Source organism: Balaenoptera physalus (genome assembly GCF_965194825.1).
Source record: "Balaenoptera physalus genome assembly, chromosome: 10".
Classification (NCBI taxonomy): domain Eukaryota; kingdom Metazoa; phylum Chordata; class Mammalia; order Artiodactyla; family Balaenopteridae; genus Balaenoptera; species Balaenoptera physalus.
Genome location: NC_138889.1, coordinates 10,711,055 through 10,737,824, shown reverse-complemented (window position 1 = coordinate 10,737,824; position 26,770 = coordinate 10,711,055). Strand labels below are relative to the sequence as shown.

Here is a 26,770-nt window from a genome sequence, read left to right as displayed (position 1 = left end):
AGTTTATTTTTGTGTATGGTGTTAGGGAGTGTTCTAATTTCATTCTTTCACATGTAGCTGTCCAGTTTTCCCAGCACCACCTATTGAAGAGACTGTCTTTTCTCCATTGTATATCCTTGCCTCCTTTGTCATAGATTAGTTGACCATAAGTGTGTGGGTTTATCTCTGGGCTTTCTATCCTGTTCCATTGATCTATATTTCTGTTTTTGTGCCAATACCATATTGTCTTGATTACTGTAGCCTGGTAGTATAGTCTGAAGTCAAGGAGTCTGATTCCTCCAGCTCCATTTTTTTCCCTCAAGACTGCTTTGGCTGTTCGGGGTCTTTTGTGTCTCCATACAAATTTTAAGATTTTTTTTTCTAGTTCTGTAAAAATTGCCACTGGTAATTTGATAGGGATTGCACTGAATCTGTAGATTGCTTTGGGTAGTATAGTCATCTTCACAATATTGATTCTTCCAATCCAAGAACATGGTATATATTTCCATCTGTTTGTGTCATCTTTGATTTCTTTCATCAGTGTCTTATAGTTTTCTGAGTACAGGTCTTTTACCTCCTTAGGTAGGTTTATTCCTAGGTATTTTATTCTTTTTCTTGCATTGGTGAATGGGATTGTTTCCTTAATTTCTCTTTCTGATCTTTCCTTGTTAGTGTATAGGAATGCAAGAAATTTCTGTGCATTAATTTTGTATCTTGCAACTTTACCAAATTCATTGATTAGCTCAAGTAGTTTTCTGGTGGCATCTTTAGGATTCTCTGTGTATAGTATCGTGTCATCTGCAAACAGTGACCGTTTTACTTCTTCTTTTCCAATTTGTATTCCTTTTATTTCTTTTTCTTCTCTGATTGCTGTGGCCAGGACTTCCAGAACTATGTTGAATAATAGTGGCGAGAGTGGACATCCTTGTCTTGTTCCTGATCTTAGAGGAAATGCTTTCAGTTTTTCACCATTCAGAATGATATATGCTGTGGGTTTGTCGTATATGGTCTTAATTATGTCGAGTTAGGTTCCCTCTATGCCCACCTTTTCTTCTAGAGAAAGAAGGGTGTTGCTCTGGTGGGCAGAGCTCAGTAAAACTTTAATCTGCATGTGTGCTGATAGGTGGGGCTGGGTTCCCTCTCCCGTTGCTTGTTTGGCCTGAGGCGACCCAGCACTGGAGCCTACCTGGCTCTTTGGTGGGGCTAATGGTGGACTCTGGAAGGGCTCCCACCTAGGAGTACTTCCCAGAACCTCTGCTGCCAGTGTCCCTGTCCCCACGGTGAGCCACAGCCACCCCTGCCTCTGCAGGAGACCCTCCAACACCAGCAGGCAGGTCTGGCTCAGTCTCCCCTAGGGTCACTGCTCCTTCCCCTGGGTCCCGATGCGCACACTACCCTGTGCGTGCCCTCCAAGAGTGGAGTCTCTGCCTCCCCCCAGTCCTGTCGAAGTCCTGCAATCAAATCCCACCAGCCCCCAAGTCTGGCTCTCTAGGAACTCCTCCTGTCGCCAGACCCCCAGGTTGGGCAGCCCAACGTGGGGCTCAGAATCTTCACTCCACTGGGTGGACTTCTGTGGTGTAAGTGTTCTCCACTTTGTGAGCCACCCACCCAGCAGTCGTGGGACTCGATTTTATTGTGATTGCACCCCTCCTACCATCCCACCGTGGCCTCTCCTTTGTCCCTGGACGTGGGGTATCCTCTCTGGTGAGTTCCAGTGTCTTCCCATCAATGACTGTCCAGCAGTCAGTTGCGGTTCTGGTGCTCTCGCAAGAGGGAGCAAGTACACGCCCCTCCACTCTGCCATCTTGAACCAATCTCTCTGCCCTCTCTTTTTTAAAGGAGTTTAAAGGTTTCTTGTTGCTAAGATTATCATATAATTTATTATCCAAACCATAGCACTTTTGAGAGTGAAGCAGGGTGTTCTTAGTAATTATGCATGAACCAGAGATGTAAATGAATACTGTCTTGAGAAAACCAGGACTTGCTGTCATCCTGTTGCGTCCCAGTTAGGAATAAGAACCTTATTCTGTCCGTTGCTTTCATACCGGCAGCAGCTTTCTCCTTCATCACTTTCTCTCTTACTCTCAGTGTTGATACTCCTTCTGCTGTCTCCAGTCATACTGTTTTGTGTTTCCCAAACATAGTCATGCCTTCCTTCCCTGGTGGTCCAGTGGTTAAGATTCCACGCTCCCAATGCAGGAGGCCTGGGTTCGATCACTGGTCAGGGAACTGGATCCCGTGTGCCGCAACTAAGACCCAGCACAGCCAAATAAATAAATAAATAAATATTAAAAAAAGACAAAAACAAAAACATAGTCGTGCCTTTGCACATTCCTGCTTTTGTGTGTACTGTTCCCTCCAAACGGAATTGCCTCTCCACGTCCAAACCTCGTGACTCCAACCTCTTCTCAAAGATGCCATTGCAACCCCCTCCCAACGCATTATGCGCTTTCATCTCAGAAACTCCATAGTAAATTTTTACTTCTCCCATCCTCCCAGTCCTTCTTCCCACCTCTCTTCTTTTCTCCTTGTCTTCTTCTTTTTTTAATTAATTTTTGTTGGTGTATAGTTGCTTTACAATGTTGTGTTAGTTTCTACTGTACTGCAAAGTGAATCAGCTATACGTATACAAATATCCCCTCTTTTTTGGATTTCCTTCCCATTTAGGTCCCCGTGGAGCACTGAGTAGAGTTCCCTGTGCTGTACAGTAGGTTCTCATTAGTTCTCTACTTTATACATAGTATCAATAGTGTATATATGTGAATCCCAATCTCCCAATTCCTCCCACCACCCCTCCTGTTCTTCTTTTCCCATATAATGGCTGAGCACCTTATGTGTGATAAACACTGTCCTAATTACTTCCATGCACTTGGCATAACTTTCTGCTGGTAGTTATCTGTGTACCTTTTCTGTCCCCCCTACAAGTTTATAATCCCTTGAGTGTAGAACTATGTCACACTCATTTAGCAAAATCTCAATAAATGTTGCATGAGCCATTGAACATTGTAGATCCTTAATAAATTTTAGTTTATTGAAATCAAACAGGTTCTGGAAAAGAAAGTTTCTGGAAAGATAATCTTGATTTTCATACTAAGGAAGAGCTATTCTATTAAAAGTGGTTTTCTTTTTCAGCTGAAACACAAATGAAATTAAGTAGTAAAAATTTGGAAATGTATAGAGGGAAACAGTGGACCCTTCCGTCCTTTGAAGTTTTCAGATACACCACCCCTCTTGGTATATAACCAAAAGATGCCTGGATTCATTTTTCAAGGAAGGAATTAATTTTTACATTGTTTCTTTTCCCTGTCTGCCTGCCTTACCCAAAAGGACAAAGGAGATATCAGAGCTGCCCTGGGTGAGGTGTGGATTTAACTTATTACCCACGAAATCAAATATGTTCAAGTAGTAATTTTCAACCTTGGCTGTGCATTAGAACTGAATGAGGAGTGTGTAGAAATCCCAATGTCCAGACCAAATACATCCAACCAAATTCATCAGAATGTCCATCAGGGAGACCCGGGTACCAGTACTTTTCAGAGCTTCTCAGGTGGTTCCAACGAGTAGCCCAGTACGAGAACACCTGTGCTCAACCAGAGCGCGCTGGGTAGCGGGTGAAGAGAGCCGACTTGTTCATGACCTTGGGTAAGTTTCTCTCTCTCTTCTGTCTGCAGTCCAACTGTGAAATAGGGTTTCCCGTTCACATTTTTTTCTGTCCTGCTGAACTGTTGAGAGAATCAAATGAAGTATCAGAACGAAAAGGCAACTAGAGATCAAGACTCTGAGAGTCCTGTTACCCCAGTAGGCTCTAGCTGTTGTTTCTCAGTAATAGTGTCTCGGTCGTTCTTTGGAACAATGAGGCTGGGTTGACGAATGCACCTCATATGGTGGAAAGGAAGCCTCTCTCCTCTTTGCCACGCCTTCCTCCTCCCTTTACTCACCATCCTTCCGTGGAACAATCTGCTTGCTGGTTCCCCTGTATCTATCCCCTTTTCCTGTGGCTTAGAGGTGCCACACCATGTGTCTCACTGCTCTGCTGTCCCCCGAGATGTGATGGATCCTGAGAGACCTGCCTATCCTTGATCCCAGCGGTGCCACTTTGTGGTCTGCGAGAATATCTCAGTGCCTGGAGATGAGGACTTTGCTTTGGAGGATCTCTACCCAGTATCTTGTTGGGGTATTTTGTGCATTTTGCTCTCTTTGGATAGCGAGGAAAAAACAAAACTTTGCTTATTATCTGGTATTATAGGGATAATAATATCTAATGTTTATTAAATATTTTGTGTAAGCCAGGATCTTTTTTGCATTATCTATTTCATATTCACGCCAATCCAGCAAGCATGGCACTATTATTATCCCCATTTGATAGGTGAACAAGCAGAGACGTAGAGAAGCGAGGCAACTTCTCCGGTGTCATTGAACTAATAAGGGAAAGAGCTAGTACTTGAATCCAGAAAACTGTGAAACGGAGCCTTTTTTTAACGGACAACGTGCCAGGCATTGTTTAAAGCAATTTGTCTTTTTTAATTCAGTTAATCTCCATGACAACCGTATGAAGCAGATTCTCTTACGTAGATTTTATAGATGAAGAAATGAGGGCACAGTGAGGTTAAATAACTTGCCCATGGTCTCACAGATAAGAGGAAATTGTCTGAATAATAACTTGAAGGAAGACTGACTAAGCTTAGCCCCAAATGGCACAGGAGTCTATTACTTTCCCGGCCCAAGAAGTTAAAGTAAGGAGAGCAGAAGACATGTGGCCATTCTGATGCCAGAGGCGTCACAGCAATTCCTGACAAGGGTCTGGTGCTCCCGATTCCAAAGGCTGTGTGTCCCCACTCAGAACTTCATCTTTAAGGTAATCCGGGGGCACGTGTGGGTCATCAGCCCTGTGCAGAGCTCATGCCCTTAGCCACCAGGCTCTCCTGCCTCTCACGGTGTTTGCTTGTCCCGGAGGCTTCCTCACACAAAGAGGCTCCAGTGACCAATGGACGCGGTGAGTGGTGCCCTGAGGTTTCCACAGCCCCCGGAGAGCAAGCAGAAGAACCAAGAACAGGAAGCCGTCAGACTGATGAGCGTGGCTTCTGATGAGAGTGACTTTGAGTGGAAGCCTGGTTGAGTGCTTAATGGGGAGGAGGATGAGTGGATCAAGTAGGGAGCATGTCCAGTGGGGACACGTCACACTGGGGAGAGCCAGCGGAAGGCTTGCGAAGCTGCACCTTCTACAACCACCCCGGTCACTAGTGTCCCAAAGGGGCCATGTTCTCGTATTCCCTTTTTGAAGGAGACATCCACCTTCTGGTTTACTTCTATCCACGTTAGGGGCATCCTAATAATCAGATAGATAATAACAATAGTAGTAGTTGTACTAGTAATAATAATAATAATAGGATGATCGTATTGAGTACTTACTGTGTGCCAGATTCTGCACTATGAACTCTAATGAGTTATCTTATTTGATTGTCACAATGACAAGGCAAGAACTATTATCTCTACTTAGTAGATGAGGAAAATGAGATGAGAGAGGTTAGCTGAGTTTTCTGGTGTCCCAGCCAGGAAGTGGCAGTCAGGAGTCAAGGCCAAGTCCCCGCAGCTCTGCAGCCAGAACATCCTTGGCCTTCCTGCCCCCCACCTCCTGCCGCTTAGCGGTCCCACAACCAACCTCGTCATCGCAACACCTGTCACTTTCCAGATTTAGAATTCCAGAACCAAGCCTTCTAGCTCTGTCAGGAAGTAAAGGTGATTTTTCTACTCTCTCATTTTAAACAATCGCCTTATTATGAATTAAAATACAAATGCAGGGGAGGACAGCCAAGCAATAGAACTCCATCACCCACCTCAGTTCTGTCTCCTGATCCAACCATAGACTCTCCCCGCCCTGAAAGTAATCGCCCTGCTGACTCCTGTTGTCATAATTTTCTGGTGTTTCCTTTTAGTTTTATCGTTTGACCACAACTCTCTCGACATGCTAGTGTAGTCTTTTCCATTTTAAAAAGTCGACATGTCTTCTGAGTCCCTGTTCCTCTCCAGGTTCACTTTTCATCAGTTTCTTTTCCTTACACTTTATTTTGTGAGGAACTCGGGGCACATGGCCTGTGGAGTTTCTCGCAGTCTGGGTTGTGCTGCCTGCACGCTCACAATGCAGTTCAACAGTTCTCTGTCCACTTTTTTGCCTGCAAATTTCTTGCTGGACCCAGAAGTTTGACCTGATTAGGTTTGATCTGAGTAGATCTTTTCGGCAAGTTCATGGGTGGGAAGCACATAACATCTGTCTCTCTTTTATTGACCTTAGTGATCATTGATGCTCGTTGTCTAGATTCATCAATTCATCAGATGTTGCAAAATGGTGATGTCCCATCATTTATTTTTTATGTATTTTTGGAATACTTTAAAAAGGAGGTGCTTCCCCTTGGCAACGATTTGATTATCTAGTGTTGTAGTTGATACAGGGGAAAAAAAAACCAATAAATGTTGACTTTCATTTATTTGCTAGTTTTCAAGATAATGAATTAATTCCCTGAACTACTGAAGGGACCATTGAAGGTGACCAATTAATTTTTGTTGTTTCAAAAATTGAATCTCTCTAAAAACAAATACTGTATATTAACGCATATATGTGGAATCTAGAAAAATGGTGCAGATGAACCAGTTTGTAGGGCGGAAATAGAGACACAGACATAGAGAACAAATGTATGGACACCAAGGGGGGAAAGTGGCGGGGGGTGGTAGTGGTGGGATGAATTGGGAGATTGGGATTGACATATATACACTAATATGTATAAAATAGATAACTAATAAGAACCTGCTTTATAAAAAATTATATAATAAAATTTAAAAAAAACAGAATCTCTCTGAATTAGGAGTTTGGGATTAACATATACACACTATTATACATAAAACAGATAAACAGCAAGGACCTACTGTATAGCACAGGGAACTATACTCAATATCTTGTAACAACCTATAATGGAAAAAAATCTGAAAAATAATATACGTATAGGAGTCCGGAGACCCCGGCCTTGGGCGCCTTCACGCCGTCTCGCAGCGCATAATGCTGTGAGTAGGCGCCGCGCCGGCTGGCCCGGCTGGATCTGCGCGTGGCGGGCAGGGACTGCGTGTGCCTTCGGGGACTGTCGGTCGGTGCCGGGCGCCCAGCCCCGGGGTCAGCGGCTGGGATCCTTGGCGCCGCTGGTTTCTCCATGCTGTGGAAGGGACTGGCCGATGTAACCGGCTCTCCAGAAACCCCTGCTTGGCTGTAAGTCCAGGAAAGCCTCTTAGACCTCCATCTCGTTTCAGAGTCACTTCTGAAGCTACTTGAGAAAAATGATGTGACCGCTCCTATCAAAAAGGATGTTGGGAAACCTAAAACATCTGTGAAGAAAGTGGCCCTTTTTCCCTTTTGCAAAATCGACATCCTCAAACTCCAAAATGCCAGCCAAGATCCCAATTTACCTGAAAGCTGCCAATAACAAGAAAGGAAAGAAATTAAAACTGAGGGACATCCTGTCTCCGGATATGATCAGCCCTCCCCTTGGAGACCTCCGCCACACCATTCACGTCGGCAAAGAGGGCCAGCACGACATCTTTGGAGACATTTCCTTTCTTCAAGGAAATGAGCTTCTACCTGGAAACCAGGAGAAAGCACACACGGGCCAGTTCCCTGGGCATAACGAGTTCTTCCGGGCCAGCAGTACCTCCGACCCCACGTTCACAGAAATGCCCTCCCAGGTGCTCAAAAACGCCATCTCCCTCCCAACCATCAGAGGGTCCCAAGCACTCATGTTGCCCTTGTTGTCACCGGTGACATTCAGTTGCAAACAGGAGTCCTTAGGGCGGGGAAGGCTGCCCCGGCTTAGCTGTGAGCCGGTCATGGAGGAGAAGGCTCCGGAGGAAAGCGGCCTGTTGGAGAACGGGACGGTCCACCAGGGGGACGTCTCGTGGGGGTCCAGCGGGTCCGCATCCCAGTCCGGCCAGGGCAGGGGCAGCCACTCCTGCAGCCTCTCCGAACAGTACCCGACCGGGCGGCCGAGGACATGTTTGACCATTCCGCCCCGTGCGAGCTCGTCAAGGAAAAGACTAAATCAGAGGAGTCCCTCTCTGATCTCACGGGTTCCCTCCTCTCCCTGCAGCTCGATCTTGGGCCCTCATTTCTGGATGAGGTGCTGAATGTCATGGATAGAAGTAAGTAACAGGACACCGCGGGCTCTTTTCCTTTGGGATAAAAGGTATCAAAAAACAGAACAAAACGAAACTAACCACAGTCAAAGAGAAGAGCTACGCTGGCTATACTTGCTGTCGTGTGATGGGTTTTCTAAAATGACGTTCCTACAGAATATTTTTTTACCTGGTAGGCCCTGTTTGCAAAAACAGCGAAAGAAACAAAAAAACCCATCCTGGCAAAGAGAGCAAGTGAGTCAGAACCCATTTTCGGCGAGCATTGCTGATGTACAGCTCACATTTTTTGTTTTCAGACCTTCAGACATGTAAGAAACCTGGCTTGGCCAGGACTGGCGCTACTTATGAAGGGCTGTGCCGGTCACATTAAGGACCTTTACAGTACTCGCATTTTCTGAGCACGAGGAAGTCAAAATTTATTTAACACCCACGCCTTTTTTCTAGACTGTTTTCTATATTATATTGTTTGGGCTCACCATAGCAAATTCTTCAGTGTTAAAACTTTTCTCTGTTTTCACATTTGAACAACTTTATGGGTTTTGGGGATTTGCTTGTAGCTCTTAGATATCCCTATATATTATATCTATATTGCAAAATTTTGACTGTCAGCTACATGTTGGTAAGACACAAGCAAAGTATTACTGTAACTAAGTTATTTTTAAAGTTAAAATATATTTTTATGTGCCTTTGGCTTTTGATTGCAGAGTCTACATTTTATAGGTACTACATCAAATATGGTCACTTGACTTTCCATTGGGGTTCCATTGTAAGCTGTGTATGTATGTGTATGTTTGGAAAAATGTATTCATACTTAGCTTTATTTTTTTTCTTCATCTGTTATCATACTTTTCACAGCAGCCAACAATGGATTGTAAAGTGTAAAGGCACAGGTTACTCAAAATGCTTCTGCAGAGTCTGTGGGCTACACCACATAATGTTATTTGGAAATATGGGTATTTTAGTACAGTACATACTTGCAGTACATGGTACTTCATACAACACAATACAGAGTAAATGTTAAAATCAAAAAAAAAGAATATACGTATATATATGTGTGTGTGTGTGTGTATATATAAATATATATAATTGAATCACTTTTCTGTAACTTGAAACTAAACAACATTGTAAATTAACTAGACTTCAATTTTTTTTTAAATGGTTAAATTAAAAAAATCTCATTATGGGGGAAAATGCCCAATTCCAGAAACAGACTTTTAATTATGTTGTACTTATTTTGGTAAAGATGCATGTCTTCATTGTGAATCTGGGATTTGTATACTATGAGAGTGATGATACAATTTTATTTAAGCATAGCAATATAATAAAGAAATGTTGAGAAGTCGTTTTTTAAAAAACTGAATCTCAAAAAAAAAAACCAAAAACTGAATCTCTCATGTTAAAAATGAGGTAACTGACAGCCAGAGAGGTTAAGTAACTGACTTAACATCACACAGCACATTGATGGCAGAGCTGGGTAGTGCTCTCCTGCCTCCCAGTTCATTCTAATCTTCCCCTTTCACGAGCAGAACCCCAAGACCTGGAGCCCTAGACTCCAAAGCTGTCTGAGGATATCTGAAAGGGCCAATAAATATTCGAAGCATTGTCCAGCTCCCTTCCTGGCTCATTGCCTTCACTACTGGGCCGGCCCCAGCAGCCAGGTTGAGACTCACTGGGAAGGGAGGGGGGTAGCCTGCAGCTTGTGCACTGCTTCTGAGAGGGGGTGAGTTGCCAGCCCTGGAAATTCCACCTGTCTCAGGGAGTCATGGGAACGTGCCCAGGTTGCTAGGCTTTCCGCCCTGGCTGCCGCAAAGCAGCCCCCTGCCAAATCCCGTCTTGCTGATTCTCAGCGGGAAAGTGGGAAGCCAGAGGAGAAAGTTCCAACCTGTCAGTTAGAAGGGAAATAGCTGAGAAGCCACCTCCCCACCATGTTAACGATCTTAGCATCTTAGTGTGCGTGTGTGAGAGAGAGAGAGAGGGAGAATATTTGGTAGAGGGCGTCAGGGGAAGAGATGGGGGGAAGTGATCAAATGGGGTTAGGAGAAGGAGGCTCTGTGTAACCCTGTGCGGGGGCGGGGGAGGCTGCCTGGCTCCTGGGGACTGTTCAGCACTTCGTCTGTTCACACCTACTTATGTAGCTGATGACCTCGGACCCACCTACTTGTCCTGCCCTTCCCCCTCCCTGCTCCTCTTTTTCCTGCTCCCCTCTCCGCCCCCTGCCCCCAGGCTCCCAGGCTAGGGGAGGGTGACGGCAGCAGAGATAAGGACATGCTCTTTTATGTAAGGATGCGAATCCCTGCTAACTTGTGGGTTAGAGAGCCAGTCAAGGACAAGGACAAGGCTGCTACCAATGGCCCTGGTCTGCGTCCTGAAACACAGTAGTGTGGTTACTCACCCTGGCTGGAGAGCAGGGCTGCTTGGACCGCATTCTTGGAAGTGAAATGAAACTTGACGGTGGGAGATACTACTGCCTCTACTGAGTCATAAAACTGGGATCTTTGGGCCAAGGAGTCCCAAGAAGCTGATCACTCTAGTTCTTTTCTCCTTGGAAGAAGATTCTGGAGGACTTCAGCCTGAGAGGTTATAATGTTTTAAAATTTTAAGTTGTGAAATTAATTTAGTGAGTTGTGATCAGAATATTATTTAAAAAATGAAATAGAGTAGACAGTAGACCAGGGAACGTTATTACATGGAGAAGGTGAGTATTGTTTCACGAAACTCTTTTTAGTGTTGTGTGTGTGTAATTGTGTGGGTGTGTACTGGGTCACAATGTATTTCTTACTGTAAGTCACAGCCAAAAACTTTGAACATCATTGCTCTTTTAGAAAGTGTCAGGAATGAAGACTTGGAGTCACTGTAGGGTCTGCCATGAAATTGCTGTGTGACCTATGGTGGGTTGTTTAACCTCTCTGACCTTCATTTTTCTCATCTGTGAAGTGAATGAATGAAACCAAATGAGGAGATTAAACTGATGATTTCAAAGGCTCCTTCCAGCGTCAGATTCTATAATTTTTAAGGTAAATGAGAATTCAACCTGTTTTTAAAGATTCTCAAGGAAGGAGATGACATCCGCTCCAATAAGCAATAATTTCCATTAAAAAACAGCTCTTTCTCTTTAGGCTTCATTCATTCATTCATTCACCAAAGATGTATTGATGAGTCAGACACTGCCCTAGGTCCTGGAGAGGCAACAAGTGGGATAAAACACAAAAATCCCTGCACATGTGATGCTGCCTTAGAAACCTCTGTAGCAGTTTATGGTTGTTTTTTTTTTTTTTCACTTACCATACATTTAAAATAAAACAAAATAAAACTGAAAACCTTCTGTAGACTTGAGAGGATAGTTATCATTTTTCCAAAAATTGGTCTGGACCCTCAGTTTCTCCTTCAATGAAGTGGGATGCAATCATGGAGTGCTAACAATTCAAAGTCTGAAAGGGTGCCGGAATGTCTTTTTTGCTCAGAAGGGTGACCTGACCTGGTAATCTTAAATAGATAGACATCTGAATGTTCCAGACAGGAAATTATTATTTTCCTTGAATATTTTCCTTTTTTTCTAGGAGCTCTTGAAACCACAGACCATTCACTGAAAGGCAATTCACTTTAAAATGTTCAATTTCAGCTCCTTGACATATTCATCTTCTCTCAGTATAGAGATGAAAAGCCTCCTTCGAGGACTTTGGGATTGGGGTGGCATCTTTCTGGGCTTTAAGCCGAGAACTCTATTGTTTGGAGAGGGGTTGGGTAAAGGAAACCTGCAGACTCCTGGCTACCAGGATGCTTAAATTCAGTGTTAGAAGTGCTAGAGGACTTTGGAATCTGAAATCATCCTGACCACCAGGGGGCAGTAAGAACTTGTTTTTCCACACCACCAATGATCGCCTTTCCCGTCTGCTTTAGCCTGCAGTTATAGGCTGGTAAAATGACCTTTTCAAAATATGCCCGGCCACCTCAGAGCCCCTGAACGCCAGGGCTATAAGCAGTCAGTTGGCTGATTCTCCTCTCTCTCATCTCCCAAAATTAAACGTTCAGGTCCATTCACTGATTCAAAAGGTATCTATTGAATCCTTTTATGTATCAAGTACTGAGCTAGACTGTGCAAATCCAACCTTCATCAAGGCAAAGCCTCTGCTCTCCAGGACCTCACAGGCTAGGTTTTTCCATAAATGACAGACAAAGGGCTTGTTGCCCCCAAGGTGGTTTCACATGGTCCTGAATCCAAGGTTATAAGGCTGTTTTCTTACAGTGAGGTGAAGTTTCTAGGCGTGCGGATCATAATCTTGACATTTTCAAATGAGAGAATATAGATGTCTGTCAGTGAGATTTAGGAAATGCCTTTGGTATTATAGCTAAATTTTCAAACACCAGTTGGAGCAGACAGTATAGGCTCATCGTGAATCCTAAGTCAGGAATCACTGTTTTGCTGTTGTAAACTTGCAGGACTGATCAATCTTTCTGGACCCAAGTTTTCCCAGCTGCTCTCAGAAAAGGCCAGGACACTAACAGAAAACTAAGTGAGATGGAAGAGAATGATATTGTGGGGCATTACACTGGTCTAGAATCCCCACGGGGATTTTGCCCCTTTGCTATGTGTTTACAGCTGGTTGTTTGTTCGCGTGGTTGGTAGCTTCCCTGCCATCTCTCTTATTTGGTGTAGACGCAGGGTCTAGTTTATGTTAAAACTATAGTATTGGAACCCAGAAGTCAATAATTATCCAACCAAGGGATCAGATTTTATTTTATTTTTCACACTAACTTGGATGAGTTGAGTGTGTAAATGGATGACATGTTATAGCTCACTACTTTCTTAAAAATAGAATGGAACAAGGGAAGAATTCTGGGATGCACTTCTCCCAGACTTTTTTTTTGGGTGGGTATTGCCCATAGGTCACGTTGAAAAAGTTTGGCAGGATTACCAATGCATGAAGGCACTGATGGGTAATGAGCATTTATGATTAAGTGCAATAACTGGGGTGTACAGGGAATCTGCTAGGTTGATGTGGACTGTCTCTAAATGGCTGAGCATGAATTCATGCAGGGATAAGCCTGCCTCCTAATACTAACACTGATCCAGCAGGTCAAGTTTAGATTCTTGGGCTTCTTCTAGGCCAGACCTCTGAAGACTAGAGGTCCTCTTTAGCTGAAAGCCCACTGCAGGCGAAAGTAGAACGCTGCTTCTATAACCTCCAGATAAAGTGCAATAGTTACTGTTTCAGAAGACAGAAGTAATAGCATAAGGATTGAACTGGTCTATAGTCTTTGTCCTCTTTTTAATTTTATCTGTTATTTGCCTGGAGGCAGCACTGATTAGAATAATTTTTACCAAAAGCCAGAGAAAAAGAAATTTGATTACATAATTTGATGACGTAGGCATTTTTAGGTAGTGAAAAGACCTTTGAAGGGGAATTAAGAAGCCCCAACCTGTCATTGTCTTACCACCTAAGTACCAGGTAAGCACTTTCCATAATTATGGTTATTTGGAAAGGGCGCACCTGGCTGGAAATCCCACCTTTGCCTCTTACTGTGGGACTCATGCAAGTCCTATAATTTCTCTGATCCTGCCCTCTCGTCTGTAAAGTAACATTATACCTATTCTACTTCCTTTATTGGGGTGTTGTAAAAATCATATTGCTCATTTGTGTGGAAGTTTTTCAATTACAAAGGGCTATACAGATGTGGGTTTTTATTTTGTTACCTGGCCCTTAGGGTCTCGTCTGGTCTTATCTGTTTTGCCTGCCCTTTCTTGCCCTGACACCCAGACCGGAGTTTCTGAGAAGGAGACCTGATGGTCAATTGTTTATTTGTCTTTGGTTTTTAGAATATGCCCTTTGTCCAGGCTGTTGGTGCCGAGTTACCATAACACAGCCTAATTACCTGCTGGCTCCAAACTCAAGGACCTTTGCCTGCAGCTAGCATGGCTTCCTGTTAACATCTACTTGTGAGAAATGGGCCTTATTTCCACCTTCAAAGTTGGTGACTTAGGTGCCTGAAAATAGAGTTCACAAGGAACAAATTAACAACAACAACAAAACTCACAACAAACATTTAGAGCAGGTACAGTCTTTTTTTTCTCCATAGGTAGTTAGCCATCTTCCCTGTCTTTCGAGGTCAAGAACAGGTGCGTGACTTACCCTCACTGAGTTTCAGTTAGTTTCGAACTGTGGTGGAGTTAGCATTATTGAGTCTCAAGATGAGATTTTAGAAATGGGTTCTCCATGTCCACCGCCCACGGGACATCTCTGATTCTAATAAGCTCAGGGAGGCCGAGGTGGGAGAGCTGTGATTATGAGGACAGGGACCAGACCCTTCGGAAGCTTCGAGGACAAGGAAAAAAGGAGTTTATAGAAGCAGAAGAAGAAATGGGCAAAAAGAGAGGGGAAGAAATCTTCCTGAGAAAGGGAGAAACGAAAGAAATGCAGGAGGAAAAGGGGAGTGATGGAATCAGGATGGAGTAAAAGGAGGAAGATGAGGGTCTAGGAGACTTCTTTGCTCCAACCTCCTACTGAGACAGAGCAGAAACAAATACTTTAGAGCTAAGTCAGCTGTGCCCAGATGTCTCTGAGATGCTCCATCTGCGCTTCTAAGACCGTCAGGCATTCAAGCCTCTTGAGTGCCCAGGTCTCCACCGACCCAGGAACACCTTGCTGGCTCGTCCTTGATCTAACAGGCAGTGGCAGCTGCATCCCACATCCCTAAAAGGCAGCATAGCCATCGCCTCTTCTTGAGAGCTGGAACATCACATGCTTTCTCAGGGTTTGAGGAGGACAAGGAAGACCTGGAGAGAAGATGCTGGCGAAGAGAACTCCCAGATCACTGTCTGTAGGGAGAGGCTGTGAGAAGTGATGAGAGCAGAGAGTGTGTCGTTGGAAGACAAGAGTTCAAGTTCCCCTGCTCTGCCCCTTAGTTGCTAAATGGCTTCCAGGCAAGGTTTAATTTTTTTTTTTTTTAACCTGTGAAACACACCTCCACCTTCATGCCTACCTGTGGTTTATTAAGACGGTGGATGCTATCCCTAAAGTGCCTTGCCTACCTCTTGGGGCACTTTCCCAGGGCCTTCTGTTTAAATATTTGGATAGTTTACCTTCTTTAGTAGGTTATATTCTCCTCAAGGGCAGGATACTTACAGATTTATCGCCCAGCATGGTACCTAGAGTATAGCAGGCATAACAAATATCTGCAACAGGCATCTAATAATCAAATAAACAAGGCAGATGATGGTTTCCTTTTAGGAATCCAGCAGGTAGATCTCTAGAAATCATGTCAGCTCTGGAACTGATCTGCTATTATTTAGTCTTGATGTGGCAGGTGTGGGCTTGGTGTTACTGGCTTAAGTTATATTTCGCCAGAGGTTGAGAACTACCTAGGGACCATCTGCACATCCCTAATTTTCTTCTTTTTAAATTAAGGAATGAATTTAATTTTGACATTTTTTAGATTAAAAATATTTTATTACCTTAAAAACAATCAATTATTATGAGCAAGTGAAATCTATAATGACACCACTTAGTACAATATAGAAAATCACACACACAAACACGATGTTGTAATTTTAGTGTATGTGCAATCTATTTCCACTTCCGGCAAATATATACAAATCTATACAAATAACCATAAGTGATTAGATATATAGTAGATATATGTTTATATTTTTAAATAGTTGCATTTCTCCTTTGAGTGAAAATACCATGATTTCCTTAGTCATTCTGTTTTTAATATTTTGGTTGTTGGCAACTTTTCACTGTTAAATAAACATTCTCTCTTACATAAGAAATAATTATTATTACTGTTGAAATAAGAGAAACAAACCTAAAGCAATTTGTTGAGTGCCTATTATGTGCCAGGGACTTTACTTGTAGTGTATCACTTAATTTCACAACCCAGGAAGTGTGTATTATTTTTCTCCTTTTGTACAGAAAAGAAAGTGAAACCTAGAAAAGTAAGTAGCTTGGTTAAGTCATGTAGGCAGTGAATATAGAGCTAGGATTTATATTCAGGTCTCCCTAACTCCCAAACCCTATTCCTCCAAATAACAAAGCTCGTAAGTGCAGGAATGTAAGGGCAAAGGTGTTAGGCTCTAACTAAAATTTTCCATGTTGCTTTCCAAAAGCTTGGTGCTATTATATAAAGCCCCACTCCCTAAGTATACTATTTTCCCCATAACTTTGTCTGACTTCATTTTTTAAGCCAAGAAACTCAAAGACCTGTATCCATTCTCTTCCTTACCTTATAAGTATTGTTTTTAGACAGAATCCATCTTGAGTTTGAGTATTACCTGCCTGCAAAGGAGCATCAATTATATCACAGTCTGCCCTGAGTTCACCTAAGGGTAAGGACTCTCATCCTTACTGGAAGGTGGGACACACGTGGTTTCCTGCCCTCCAAACCAGCAATGGAGAAGTGTTCCACTTCCTTTTTTATTCGGTATCACCCCTTATACCTTTGAGAAGTGCAGCAAAGCACATATACTGTCAAAATAAGAGCTATGGGACACTCTGCTGTGATCTTTCCTGCCTTTCCCTCATCACATTGGTGGCTGTGCTGGGGGAATGTGTCTGGAATAGAGAACTGATCAACCAACATGAGGAAACATAATTATGGGATGGGGGGGCGAGGCGGCATTGGAAAACGTCCACAAGAACTCAGGGACCATTTGCACATCCCGTTTTGTCTGTTGAAATTCAGGAAGGAATGGAACGTTCCACGAAGCACATGAGGAGGGATCAGAGGGAGAGCGTGGGGCTCTCCCTCTGCTGGGTCCTCTCTGAGGAGCTTAGAACTTGCACGATGAGCAAGAGTCCTTTTTTGTTAGTCACCATTTAATCGCTAACTTTTGCCATTTTGCTTTGTTGGTAAAACTGGACTTTGAGTTTTGTTTTAAGTGTTTCCTATTAAGAATCCCTGTTAATTGTTGACTCCGTGATGGCCCATAAGGGTTCCAGATATCATGCACACATACATGGACTTTGTGCAAAATCCACACAGCTGCCATTGCTGTAGCCCAGCCAAGGGTTAAATTGGTATCTTATTGTTGAGGTTTGTTTGGGGTTTTTTCCTCTGGCATCAGTGTCTTGTAAGTTATAGAAATAAATAAAAATGGTTTCTCTTTGGTTCAAAGAGGATTTTCCCCTGCAGCTGATTTTACTATAATATATAGCTTAATATAAAGCCTCACATTCTGAATACAGTTAGCCTTCAAAGTGGATTAAGATTGTCGTGCTCGGGGCATTTCCAAGGCATTAGTTACAGTACATTGCATTAACTTTACCAGTTGCCTCTCCTGTAATGAAAGGGATAGAAAGATAACCCGTTTGAATAGAAGACCCACATGCTGTCTTTTAACTTCTGTGGAGTGTGATGGAGCTGATAATTGAACGGGCAAAACCCATTCCATTGTTAGGAAGCAATCAAGCATTCTCTCGCTCCCTTAGAAAAGGCAAGTATGGAAATCTGAGATGCTGGTCGCTGAAGTTGTATTCATACTAGTGATGATGATCATGGTCATAATCGTTCCAATTGTTACCATTTTCCACCTCCCCCCTTCTCCACAGGCCTTAAAATAAAAAACCTGTATTTTAAGCTATTAAGTTGACCTCCGTCTTTATCCATCTCTTTTTCTGTAAGTGGGGAACTACTGAAATGATAAGTGGATTTCATGCATGCAGCCTGTGTGCACTGTGCGAAGTGGATTTTTATAGAGCTCCCTGGTGTATGTATGATGTGTCTGTGCAACCAGACATCCCTTGCTGCTCGATGTCCCTTATTACATTAGCGATGAGTGTGCAATGCTTATACACACGATGGCGGGTGCAAAAGTTATACCTCCATGGGCTTTTCTTAGCATTTACTATGTGCTAGGGATTGTGCCAAGAGCTTTATGTGTATGATCTTGTTTATCTCTTACAACAAGCCCATAACACAGGCACTGTGGTTAACAGTCTGATTTTTCACGTGGGTTAACTGAGGCACTGAGACATTAGTTAATAAATGGTGGATCCAGGCTTTGAACCCAGCCATTCTAATTCAGAACCTTGCACCTAACTGCTAGGTCATACTGTCAACCATACTTGAGGAAATAAAGGAGTATTATAAGCTCAATGTAACTGGAAAGTATGCTGTAAATGTCAAGGATATGCAGATATGTCTGCCAGCTTTGGGAATTCGGATCTGCACATACCAGTACTGACATTTATCTCAAACAGGTCATGTGATGGATATTGAGAATGCATATTTTTTACAAGGCATGTGCCATAACTGTGTAGGATAGGTGTATGAACGAGTTATCAAATCAGGTACCAGTTTAGGACCAAGATGCTGACATTGAAGACAGAGATCATTCCACGCCAGAGGAGAGACCAAGCTAACCATGGGAGAGCACAAACTCTGGCATCAGATTGTGATGCCGAAAACTCGGCCTCTGTGCACTGGTGCCGAATTGAATCTCGGAGACAGAGTTTTGGGTGAAGTAGAAAAGAATAGCTTTATTGCTTTGCCAGGCTAAGGCGGACACAGCAGGCTCCTGCCCCTCAAAAACTCTGCATTCCAACCTGGGGGGATTTGGTGAGGAGTTTTATAGCAACAGTTCAAGGACGGAGTTGCTAATAAGAATCAGGGTGTGTGCAGGGCCTGCACTGCTTTAATCTGGCCGCAGGTGGTCTCCTGATGAGCTTCTCTAGTCCCTTTAATCTGGCCTCAGGTAGTCTCCTCCTTTGTCTCTGCATCCCCTCCCTTCCCTGATTAGCAATTGCTCGCATCTGCCCTTTGACACTCAGAGAAGGTCATGGAGGCTGGAGTCTATTCCCTACAAACAAGAAACGGGGGACACAGAAAGCCTTCGTGCCCAGGAGCCCCACAGGGTCCTGCTCCGTTTCAGTTGTGCAGTTTGAACCCCAGCCGAGCTGCTGATTAGCTGTGTGTCTTTACATGACCTTTCCAAGCCTCACTTTTTCTCATTTGAAAGTGGGGATAACAACTACCTCATTGGGGTGATTTGAGGATTCATTGAGATCATGCCTGGTACACAGTAAGTGTGCAGTAAATGTTAGCTAGTCCTACTATGATTCTGTTTGGGTTGGTCTAGTTTAAATAAAATTCCCTTCCCATCTTCAGCATAGAACCTGTGTACGTCAGTAGCTCTTTGTAACATTTCCCTTCAGAAAACAAGCAAATGGTTCCTGGAACCTGGGCCAAACCCTTACCCTTATAAGGCACTTAGTGCCCATAAAATGGAAAACAAATTATTTTGACAGCGTGCTGTAGAGAGCACTGTTAGTAAAACAGTAACAGACAGGATGAAGCAGTTTAACATGTAGAAGTATGTGGTAACTTCAGTAAATCAAAAACTGTTCTTAAAGTTTATTTTTTACAAAGTATGCGCTACTGTGTTTCTGGACTCAGCTCCTCCGTAATTAATGGATTAACTTCGTCTTTGTACCGCAGCAAACAGGCTAACAAAGGCAGCCAACAGAGAGGCACTTCTTGAGCTCAGTTCCTTATCTATAAAATGTGGTGGGTGGCTTCCTCTAAGGTATTTTTTCCCCTTTGCAACTCAGACGGAATGAACAGTCATTTAATTGTGGAACTAAGTCGTGACTTAACATTGGCCTTATAATCAAGATTGGCAAACATCCTTGGGACAGGAAACCATGGAAGAGGGTGGTGATTTTCTGGAGTGCAGGGCAGCCGCAGAACTCAAGTGGGCCTGGGCTTCCCACAAGGGGAAGCTGGGAGCTGGGCCTATCTGGAGATCTTCGCCAGAGAGTGGGATGAAATCCTTTCTCACAGGAGTGGTTAAACTGAAGCCCTCACCAGCCCCTGAGGGAGAATTGATTAAACTCCATTTCAGGGTGTTTTCCTAAGAGCTGATAGGTAAGCAGCTGTTTCCAAATGCATTCTTGTTCCTTCCTCTAATCGCTCCCCAAAGATTCATAGTCTAAACACCCTTACCTAAGAAACCGGAGCTTTTAGTTAATCAGGGATGGCTGTTCTGGGCAAAGAGCATTGGAGTCCCAGGTGACTTCTCCTGAGACCTCCTACGCGATGTAGCATGAGTGTGTCGTGATGATCTGAGGGAAAGTATGACCATGGTCAGAGCTGTCCCAAGGGACACTGCAGGGCTGATATGGGCCGTGTTCTTCAGCCTTCGTCTCTCCAGAAGGGCAGGCAACCCCCAGAGAGCATGGGGCTGGAAAGCTAACTGCTCTGGGTGCCTCTTCAGTCCTCCGGACTCCCCTCCACCAGCACTGCCCCACCCACCATTTCTTCACTCACAGACGTTCACTGAGCAGTTACACCGTGTGGGGCGGTGAGCTCCGTAACAGGATGACACAGATGCATGGGACAGAAGTCTTGCCTTGGTGGCATTGCAGTCTGAGGGGATGTGGAAAAGGCACACGAGTAATTATGATACAGGGTGGAAAAGGATGTGTTGCAAAGCAGTGTGGGTAAAGTGCACCAAGGTCTTTTTATACAAGTAAGGATTGACTTAAATGAATGTGGAGGACATTCTCAAAAAAGAAAAGAAGGAGAAGTCATGAAAGGACAATTAGAAGCTATTGTGGACTTGTTCCAGCACGTCAGAACCTCTGGGATACTATCAGCCTTCGACCTGGAAGTGCCCGCTGAAATCATCTGGTCTCAACCTCAATGTGAGAACGTCCTCCACGCGTTCAGTCTCTGCTTGGACACCTCCCCGATGGGGAGCCCACCATTTATTTTTGGATTAACAGTGTCTGGTCATTGAAGGAAGGGGGGAGAATCCCTAAGAATGGGGTGTGTGTGTGTGTGTGTGTGTGTGTGTATGCAAAAGAGAGAGAGAGACACAGAGAGAGAAAAAGAGACAGAGACAGAGGGAAGAAAGAGACGAGGAGAGTGAGAAAGTGGCAGGGCAGTAACCTAGGTTTTCAGTATCCTGGTGGGGCCCTCCCTGAAGGACAGTGGGACCAGTGAGTGCTGACTAGTCGCTCTTTGGTTAAGCTGGGAGATTTTATTTCGGTGGGGATGGAGTCTGATGTCCTGATTCCAAGGTCCAAGGATGCAAGGGTGAACTTGCACAGAGTGAGATCATGTGAGCCAGCCTTCAAGAACAGAGACTCTGCCCTGGCTAGCAAGATTGAAGCTACTGCCTTCCTAAGTCCTGGAAACAAGTCAGATCTACCTGTGGAAGCTAAATTAGAACCCGAAGACCACAGAGAAGATACTTTTAAAAGTCTTTAGTGTTTACTAAGCTACCATTTCAGCAGACGGTGGCAAGCCTCGTTTTAAGCAAACCAACTTAGTGGAGCCTCAAGCTGCCCTGTTTGTGCACAGGTCCTGCTTGGAGCATTGTGTGGAAAAATCTCAGTAACAGAAGCCTCCAGGCACCAGCACCTGCAGAGCCCTGCTGACTCACCTGAGATCTACAGGTGGACTTCTTAACAGGTAAGAGGTGTTAGAGACACTTGGGTACAAATTAGGAATTAGGGCTTCACTGACTTCTTTAGTTGCAAATGAGAAACTGCTTACGTGACCAGAACGTGCCAATAAAAAGTACTTCTTGGACTTCCCTGGTGGCTCAGTGGTTGGGAGTCCACCTGCCAATGCAGGAGACACGGGTTCGAGCCCTGGTCCGGGAAGATCCCACATGCCGCGGAGCAACTAAGCCCGTGCGCCACAACTACTGAGCCTTTGCTCTAGAGCCCGCGAGCCACAACTACTGAAACCCGCATGCCTAGAGCCCGTGCTCCACAACGAGAGAAGCCACTGCAATGAGAAGCCCGTGCACAGCAACAAGAGTAGCCCCCGCTCGCAGCAACGAAGACCCAACAGCAGCCAAAAATAAATAAATAAATAAATAAATAAAGTATTTCTTGCAAGCACTTCTACCAAGTGAATTCTACTAAGTGTTTGGGATAGAGTTTCTTTTCAAAGTATTTAGAATTCAATAGGAAGACCCAAGGAAATTGGTATTAACTTTGTGGTGTGTTTTAGATAGGGAACAAATAGAAACTGACCGAATTAGACAGGAAAACAGTGTCTCAGTTTGCAGAATCACAATCGCCAGTATCAATTTATTTACCAAATTGCAAATCAAAGTCTTCACAAAAAATGGCAGGGAGAACCAGTTGAATAGTGACTGACAATATATTTTTTACAGGAAGTTGAAATAGAGTGATATGGAGGAGTGCAGAAAACACTGGTTTGGGATTCAGACTACTTGGGTTTGAATCGCATCTTAGCACCTAAAGTTGATCTCTCTGGGCTTCGTTTTCTTCATCTCTAAAATGGGAAAATTGGCACGATCTCAGGATTTTCGTGAGGCCTGAATGAGAAAATACAGTGCCTGGCTCGAGAAATTTTAGATGAATCTGCAAATTTTTAGGCCATTGGAACATTTCTAATCTATGCTTGGCTGAAACAGATTTTTCATTTGGTTCAAGCCATCATTATCATATATTTGCTTTGAAATGAAAGGATATGAGCATGTAAGTTGATCATTCACAGACATACGTTCATTAAGTAGTAGTAGTGTTGCAAAACTGTGTAGCAATCGAGCAATATTTGAAATGCATGAGGGGAATTTCCCACATAAAGGAATTCTATTTGTGTAAAGCCAAAAGGCCTTTGCAAAAGCAATAAACACTGTGATGTCTTTTGTGCAAATCCGAACGTTCACGTGTTGGGATCAGTTCGAGTGAGGTGCTTGTGTTTCATTAACCTCTTGCTCTCTGGCGGTTTATGAGGGACTTAGATGCACATAGAATGTGTGTGGGCAAAAGCAGAATGAGTATCTGGATTCCTTAGTTCCATTTGTTTTTTAATTATTCTTTGAGGTCAAAATACTACCTCCAAAACAACACTGGAAGTAATTAAGGTGGAATTTGACCAAAAGATATTTGACTTACAGAAAGCAATTTCCATTTCAGCCTTATGACCTTGGTCCAAGATTGAGCTTACCAGTGCCTCAGTTTCTCATCTGTGACCTTGGGTGGGACAGGGCAGAGGAAGAATGGACCAAATAGCTAATGAAATTGGACTAAGTATCTGATGTGTCTTCCAGGCCTATAATTCTATTGCCTAAGGAAGTTCTATTGCTCATAAAACTTTCCAACTGTCAGACAGAGTTAATATGTCTTCCCAAAGTACTAACTTACATCAAGGGAGTGGTTGAGGGTATGGGAAACAGAGCTCTTTCTTTTCCTGGAACTATGAAGAAACAAGATCACTCAGCATTCAGTGATGTTTCAGGTTCATGTGGACATCTGGTATTCAATGGGTGGTCTCCTCGTAGAGTGTGCCGTATTCAAGTCGATTAATTGAATAAAAATGTTCCTACATCTAAAGAAACAATCTATTTTAATGAATCCTTTTTGTAAAACAAATGCTTTGTATTATAAGATGATCATTACAATGCATACATTTTTTTAAAAGTATTTATTTATCTATTTTTATTTGGTTATGCCAGGTCTTAGTTGCGGCAGGCGGGCTCCTTAGTTGTGGCATGTGAACTCTTAGTTGCAGCATGCATGTAGGATCTAGTGCCCTGACCAGGTATCGAACCCGGGCCCCCTGCATTGGGAGCGTGCAGTCTTAACCACTGCACCACCAGGGAAGTCCCCCCAGTGCATACCTTTTAATTTTTTTATTATTTTTAAAAAAAATTAATTTATTTTATTTATTTTTGGCTGTGTTGGGTTTTCGTTGCTGCACACGGTCTTTCTCTAGTTGTGGCAAGCGGGGGCTACTCTTCGCTGTGGTGCACAGGCTTCTCATTGTGGTGGCTTCTCTTGTTGCGGAGCTCGGGCTCTAGGCACATGGGCTTCAGTAGTTGTGGCACTTGGGCTCGGTAGTTGTGGCTCACAGGCTCTAGAACACAGGCTCAGTAGTTGTGGTGCACGGGCTTAGTTGCTCCGCGGCATGTGGGATCTTCCCGGACCAGGGCTCGAACCCGTGTCCCCTGCATTGGCAGGGGGATTCTTAACCACTGCGCCACCAGGGAAGCCCACCCCCAGTGCATACATTTTTAAAATCTGTGTTTTCATACACCAGGATTGCTTAAAGCAAAGTAGACTTTTCCAGTTCATAGACTGTGAGAGCTACAATCGAGACTTCAGAGATCACCCAGCATAACCAATCCCCAAATCCCAATTTCAGAGTGTTTAAAATACCAAGCAGTCACTGAATTGTGAATTTTGTGGGCAGTGGTCCAGGGTCTCAGCTCCTAGAGGAGGGGTGGGGGAATGCAAGCACCGGCGTTGCCACTAGGGGGCAGTTGCGGGCGGAGTACAGCCAGGGTAGAGGGTGGTGGACTATTTATTCCTGAAAAGTGGGAACATCTGACAGTGTGACTTTCATTTCAAGGCAAGAGCTCACACTAAATGCAGAATTTTACAGGAATGAATTATCTACACTTACTCCCTCCAGATGTGTTCCTTGCAGAAGGATAAACAACTCAGGTTGCAGTGGGAATCTTTGTCCAGATGTGGATTACATCGGCTGCGGCTGAAAAGCCTCTCCTGAGCCCAGCCTTCTTTAGCTCCTTCCTGTGTCACAACAAAATAACTCGAATTTTTGGTTTGAAGTGGTATGTGAAGGCTAGTGTCCCTGTCATGCTTGGCAAACATGCCGTTGTATCCATCAGAACAAACTGGGCAGCTTTTACAGTTTCAGCATCATACCCCAGGGCAAAAAGTTACCACGGTTCTGGTCAACCCTGGAAGCACTGTTCCAACATCTCTACTGCTCTGGATCCGGGTTTGCGTCTTTGTAAAAGGGGGCTACTTTTCTGATTTAAGGGAGGTGGAATAGCCCCGAGTTTCTGTCAGAAATAAAAGCCTTAGGTGGTTGCTTTAGTGCTTGAAAGGAATCATTTCCTAGAGCTTTGGGGCCCTTCTCTTTGAGTGAATTAAGCCTCCAGGTCTTTGTCTTGGTCTTTGCATGCAAAGCACTTTATCATCTGTGAATCCTTGGCTGTTTGATATGTGACTTTAGTAAATGTCTGTAACCTCCCTGTGCCTCCTTCTCTAATCTCTGAAACAGAACGAACAGTGGAGATAAAGTGATGGTTGGGTCAGATCTTTGAAATCTCTGTTCCATCATTCTGGAATTTTGTGATCACCAGGATATAAACTCCTCCAGGGCACAGACTTGGCTATGTGCACAGACACTCCCCCACCTTGTTTTCTAGCACTTAGAACATAGCGTGCTCAATCAATTTGTATTTAAATGGGTGAATGAAGGAAGATTTAGAGTAGATGTAATCTCTTGCTCTCAGCCCTCACCTAATGGAACATTATGATCCAGGCTGTTCTTTTTGTGATTCCAAGAATATACCCTGCTCTCTTTTACACCTCAGTGCCTTTGCACAAGTGGTCCTTCTGCCTGGAAGCATGCCCCCCTTGGTCTAGCTGGAAAACTCCTCTGCTAACCTTCCACCTTGGGTAGGTACTGTCTCCTCCATGAAGTTCTTTCTGGATCAAGCTCTCTCTCCTGTGGGCTCACACTGCATTTGGTACATGCTTCTATTGAAGTGGATTTTCTTACCAAACTGTAGTTCTTGGATTGGTTTTCTGCTCTCCCCCCTGCCTCAAGATTTGAAGCAATTGAGGCCAGGGTCATCTTTGATAAACATTCAAAAATTATTTTGAGGAATAAATAAATAGTTTTGCAGAAACTTTTCAGAAACCTTTTACAGTACCCAGTATTATGGTATGCTTAGAGTCTGGGCATATTAAATACTTTTTGATTGATTTGCTAGATTACCAGGTACACCCCCAAGCTTCAATTTTCTTAGCAGATATAGGCAGAGCTCCATTTTAAAAGGCATAATCATACAGTCACATTTTGTTCCTCTGAAACATAACATCTGCCAACAATCACACACACACACACACACACACACACACACACACACACACACACACACACACACACACACACACACACATACTACTTTTCCCAGTCTAACTCCAGATCCTTGAAGAGTGTTTAACACACAGAAGATGCTCAATAACTATTTAAGAACGAATAGGAAAGAAAGGCACTCCTTCCACTGCCTGGTTTCTGGAAAGCACGGTCTCTTGCAGCCTCCATGTATTGCTTCGCTCCGTGCTCTTCCATCTGTAGCAATCGCATTCCGTCTCCTGCCCTCACCACCGCTGTTCCCTCAGAGGTCACCAACAACCCAATTACAAAATCTAAAGGGATTATCTCAGTCTTCCTCCTGCCTGACTTCATTACAGCATTGGGCATCACTTAGCTTTCTGAAATGTGGTGTAATTGAAAAAGCATGAGTTTTAAAGCAGGGACACCCTGGTTTAAATTTGTGCTCCTCTTCCACTTGCTGTGTGAACTTGGGCAAGTCAGGCACCTTTTAAAATCTCTCCTCATCCTAACATGGGACTTTCGATCTCTGTTTCTCAGGGTGGTTGGGAGGGTTGAATGGGACTTCGTGTGTGAAGCACCTTGCCCGGTGTCTGGCTTGCAGTAGTCATTCAACAAACACTGGCTCCTTCCTTCCCTTGACTTCCGAATCATCCCACATTCTTGGTTTTCTTCCAATCTGTGCCTCTGAATAAATCTTCATAGGACTTTTCTTTCCCTTGCCCACCTCCTCTCATCCTACATTTTTCTCCCGCCCTATTTCACA

The 26,770-nt window shown here is 43.8% G+C and overlaps 1 protein-coding gene and 1 pseudogene across 6 annotated transcripts in view; both read left to right on the top strand.

Annotated features, from left to right (window-relative positions):
* The first annotated feature begins 1,226 nt into the window (after positions 1–1,226).
* Positions 1,227–9,509, top strand: LOC309637003 (cdc42 effector protein 3 pseudogene; annotated as a pseudogene). The gene has a single exon. The product of its transcript is annotated as a cdc42 effector protein 3 pseudogene (transcript).
* Positions 9,510–9,564: 55 nt separating this feature from the next.
* GRAMD1B (GRAM domain containing 1B) overlaps positions 9,565–26,770 on the top strand; it is a 196,896-nt gene continuing 179,690 nt past the window's right edge. For 4 of the 5 annotated variants that reach the window (XM_082410866.1, XM_082410867.1, XM_082410858.1 and 1 more), the window contains exon 1: positions 9,565–24,876. In XM_082410866.1, coding sequence (XP_082266992.1) covers positions 24,745–24,876 — 132 coding nt within the window. In that variant the 5' untranslated portion in view covers positions 9,565–24,744. The remainder of the gene's footprint in view (positions 24,877–26,770) is intronic. The other variant, XM_082410865.1, reaches the window with a different exon arrangement.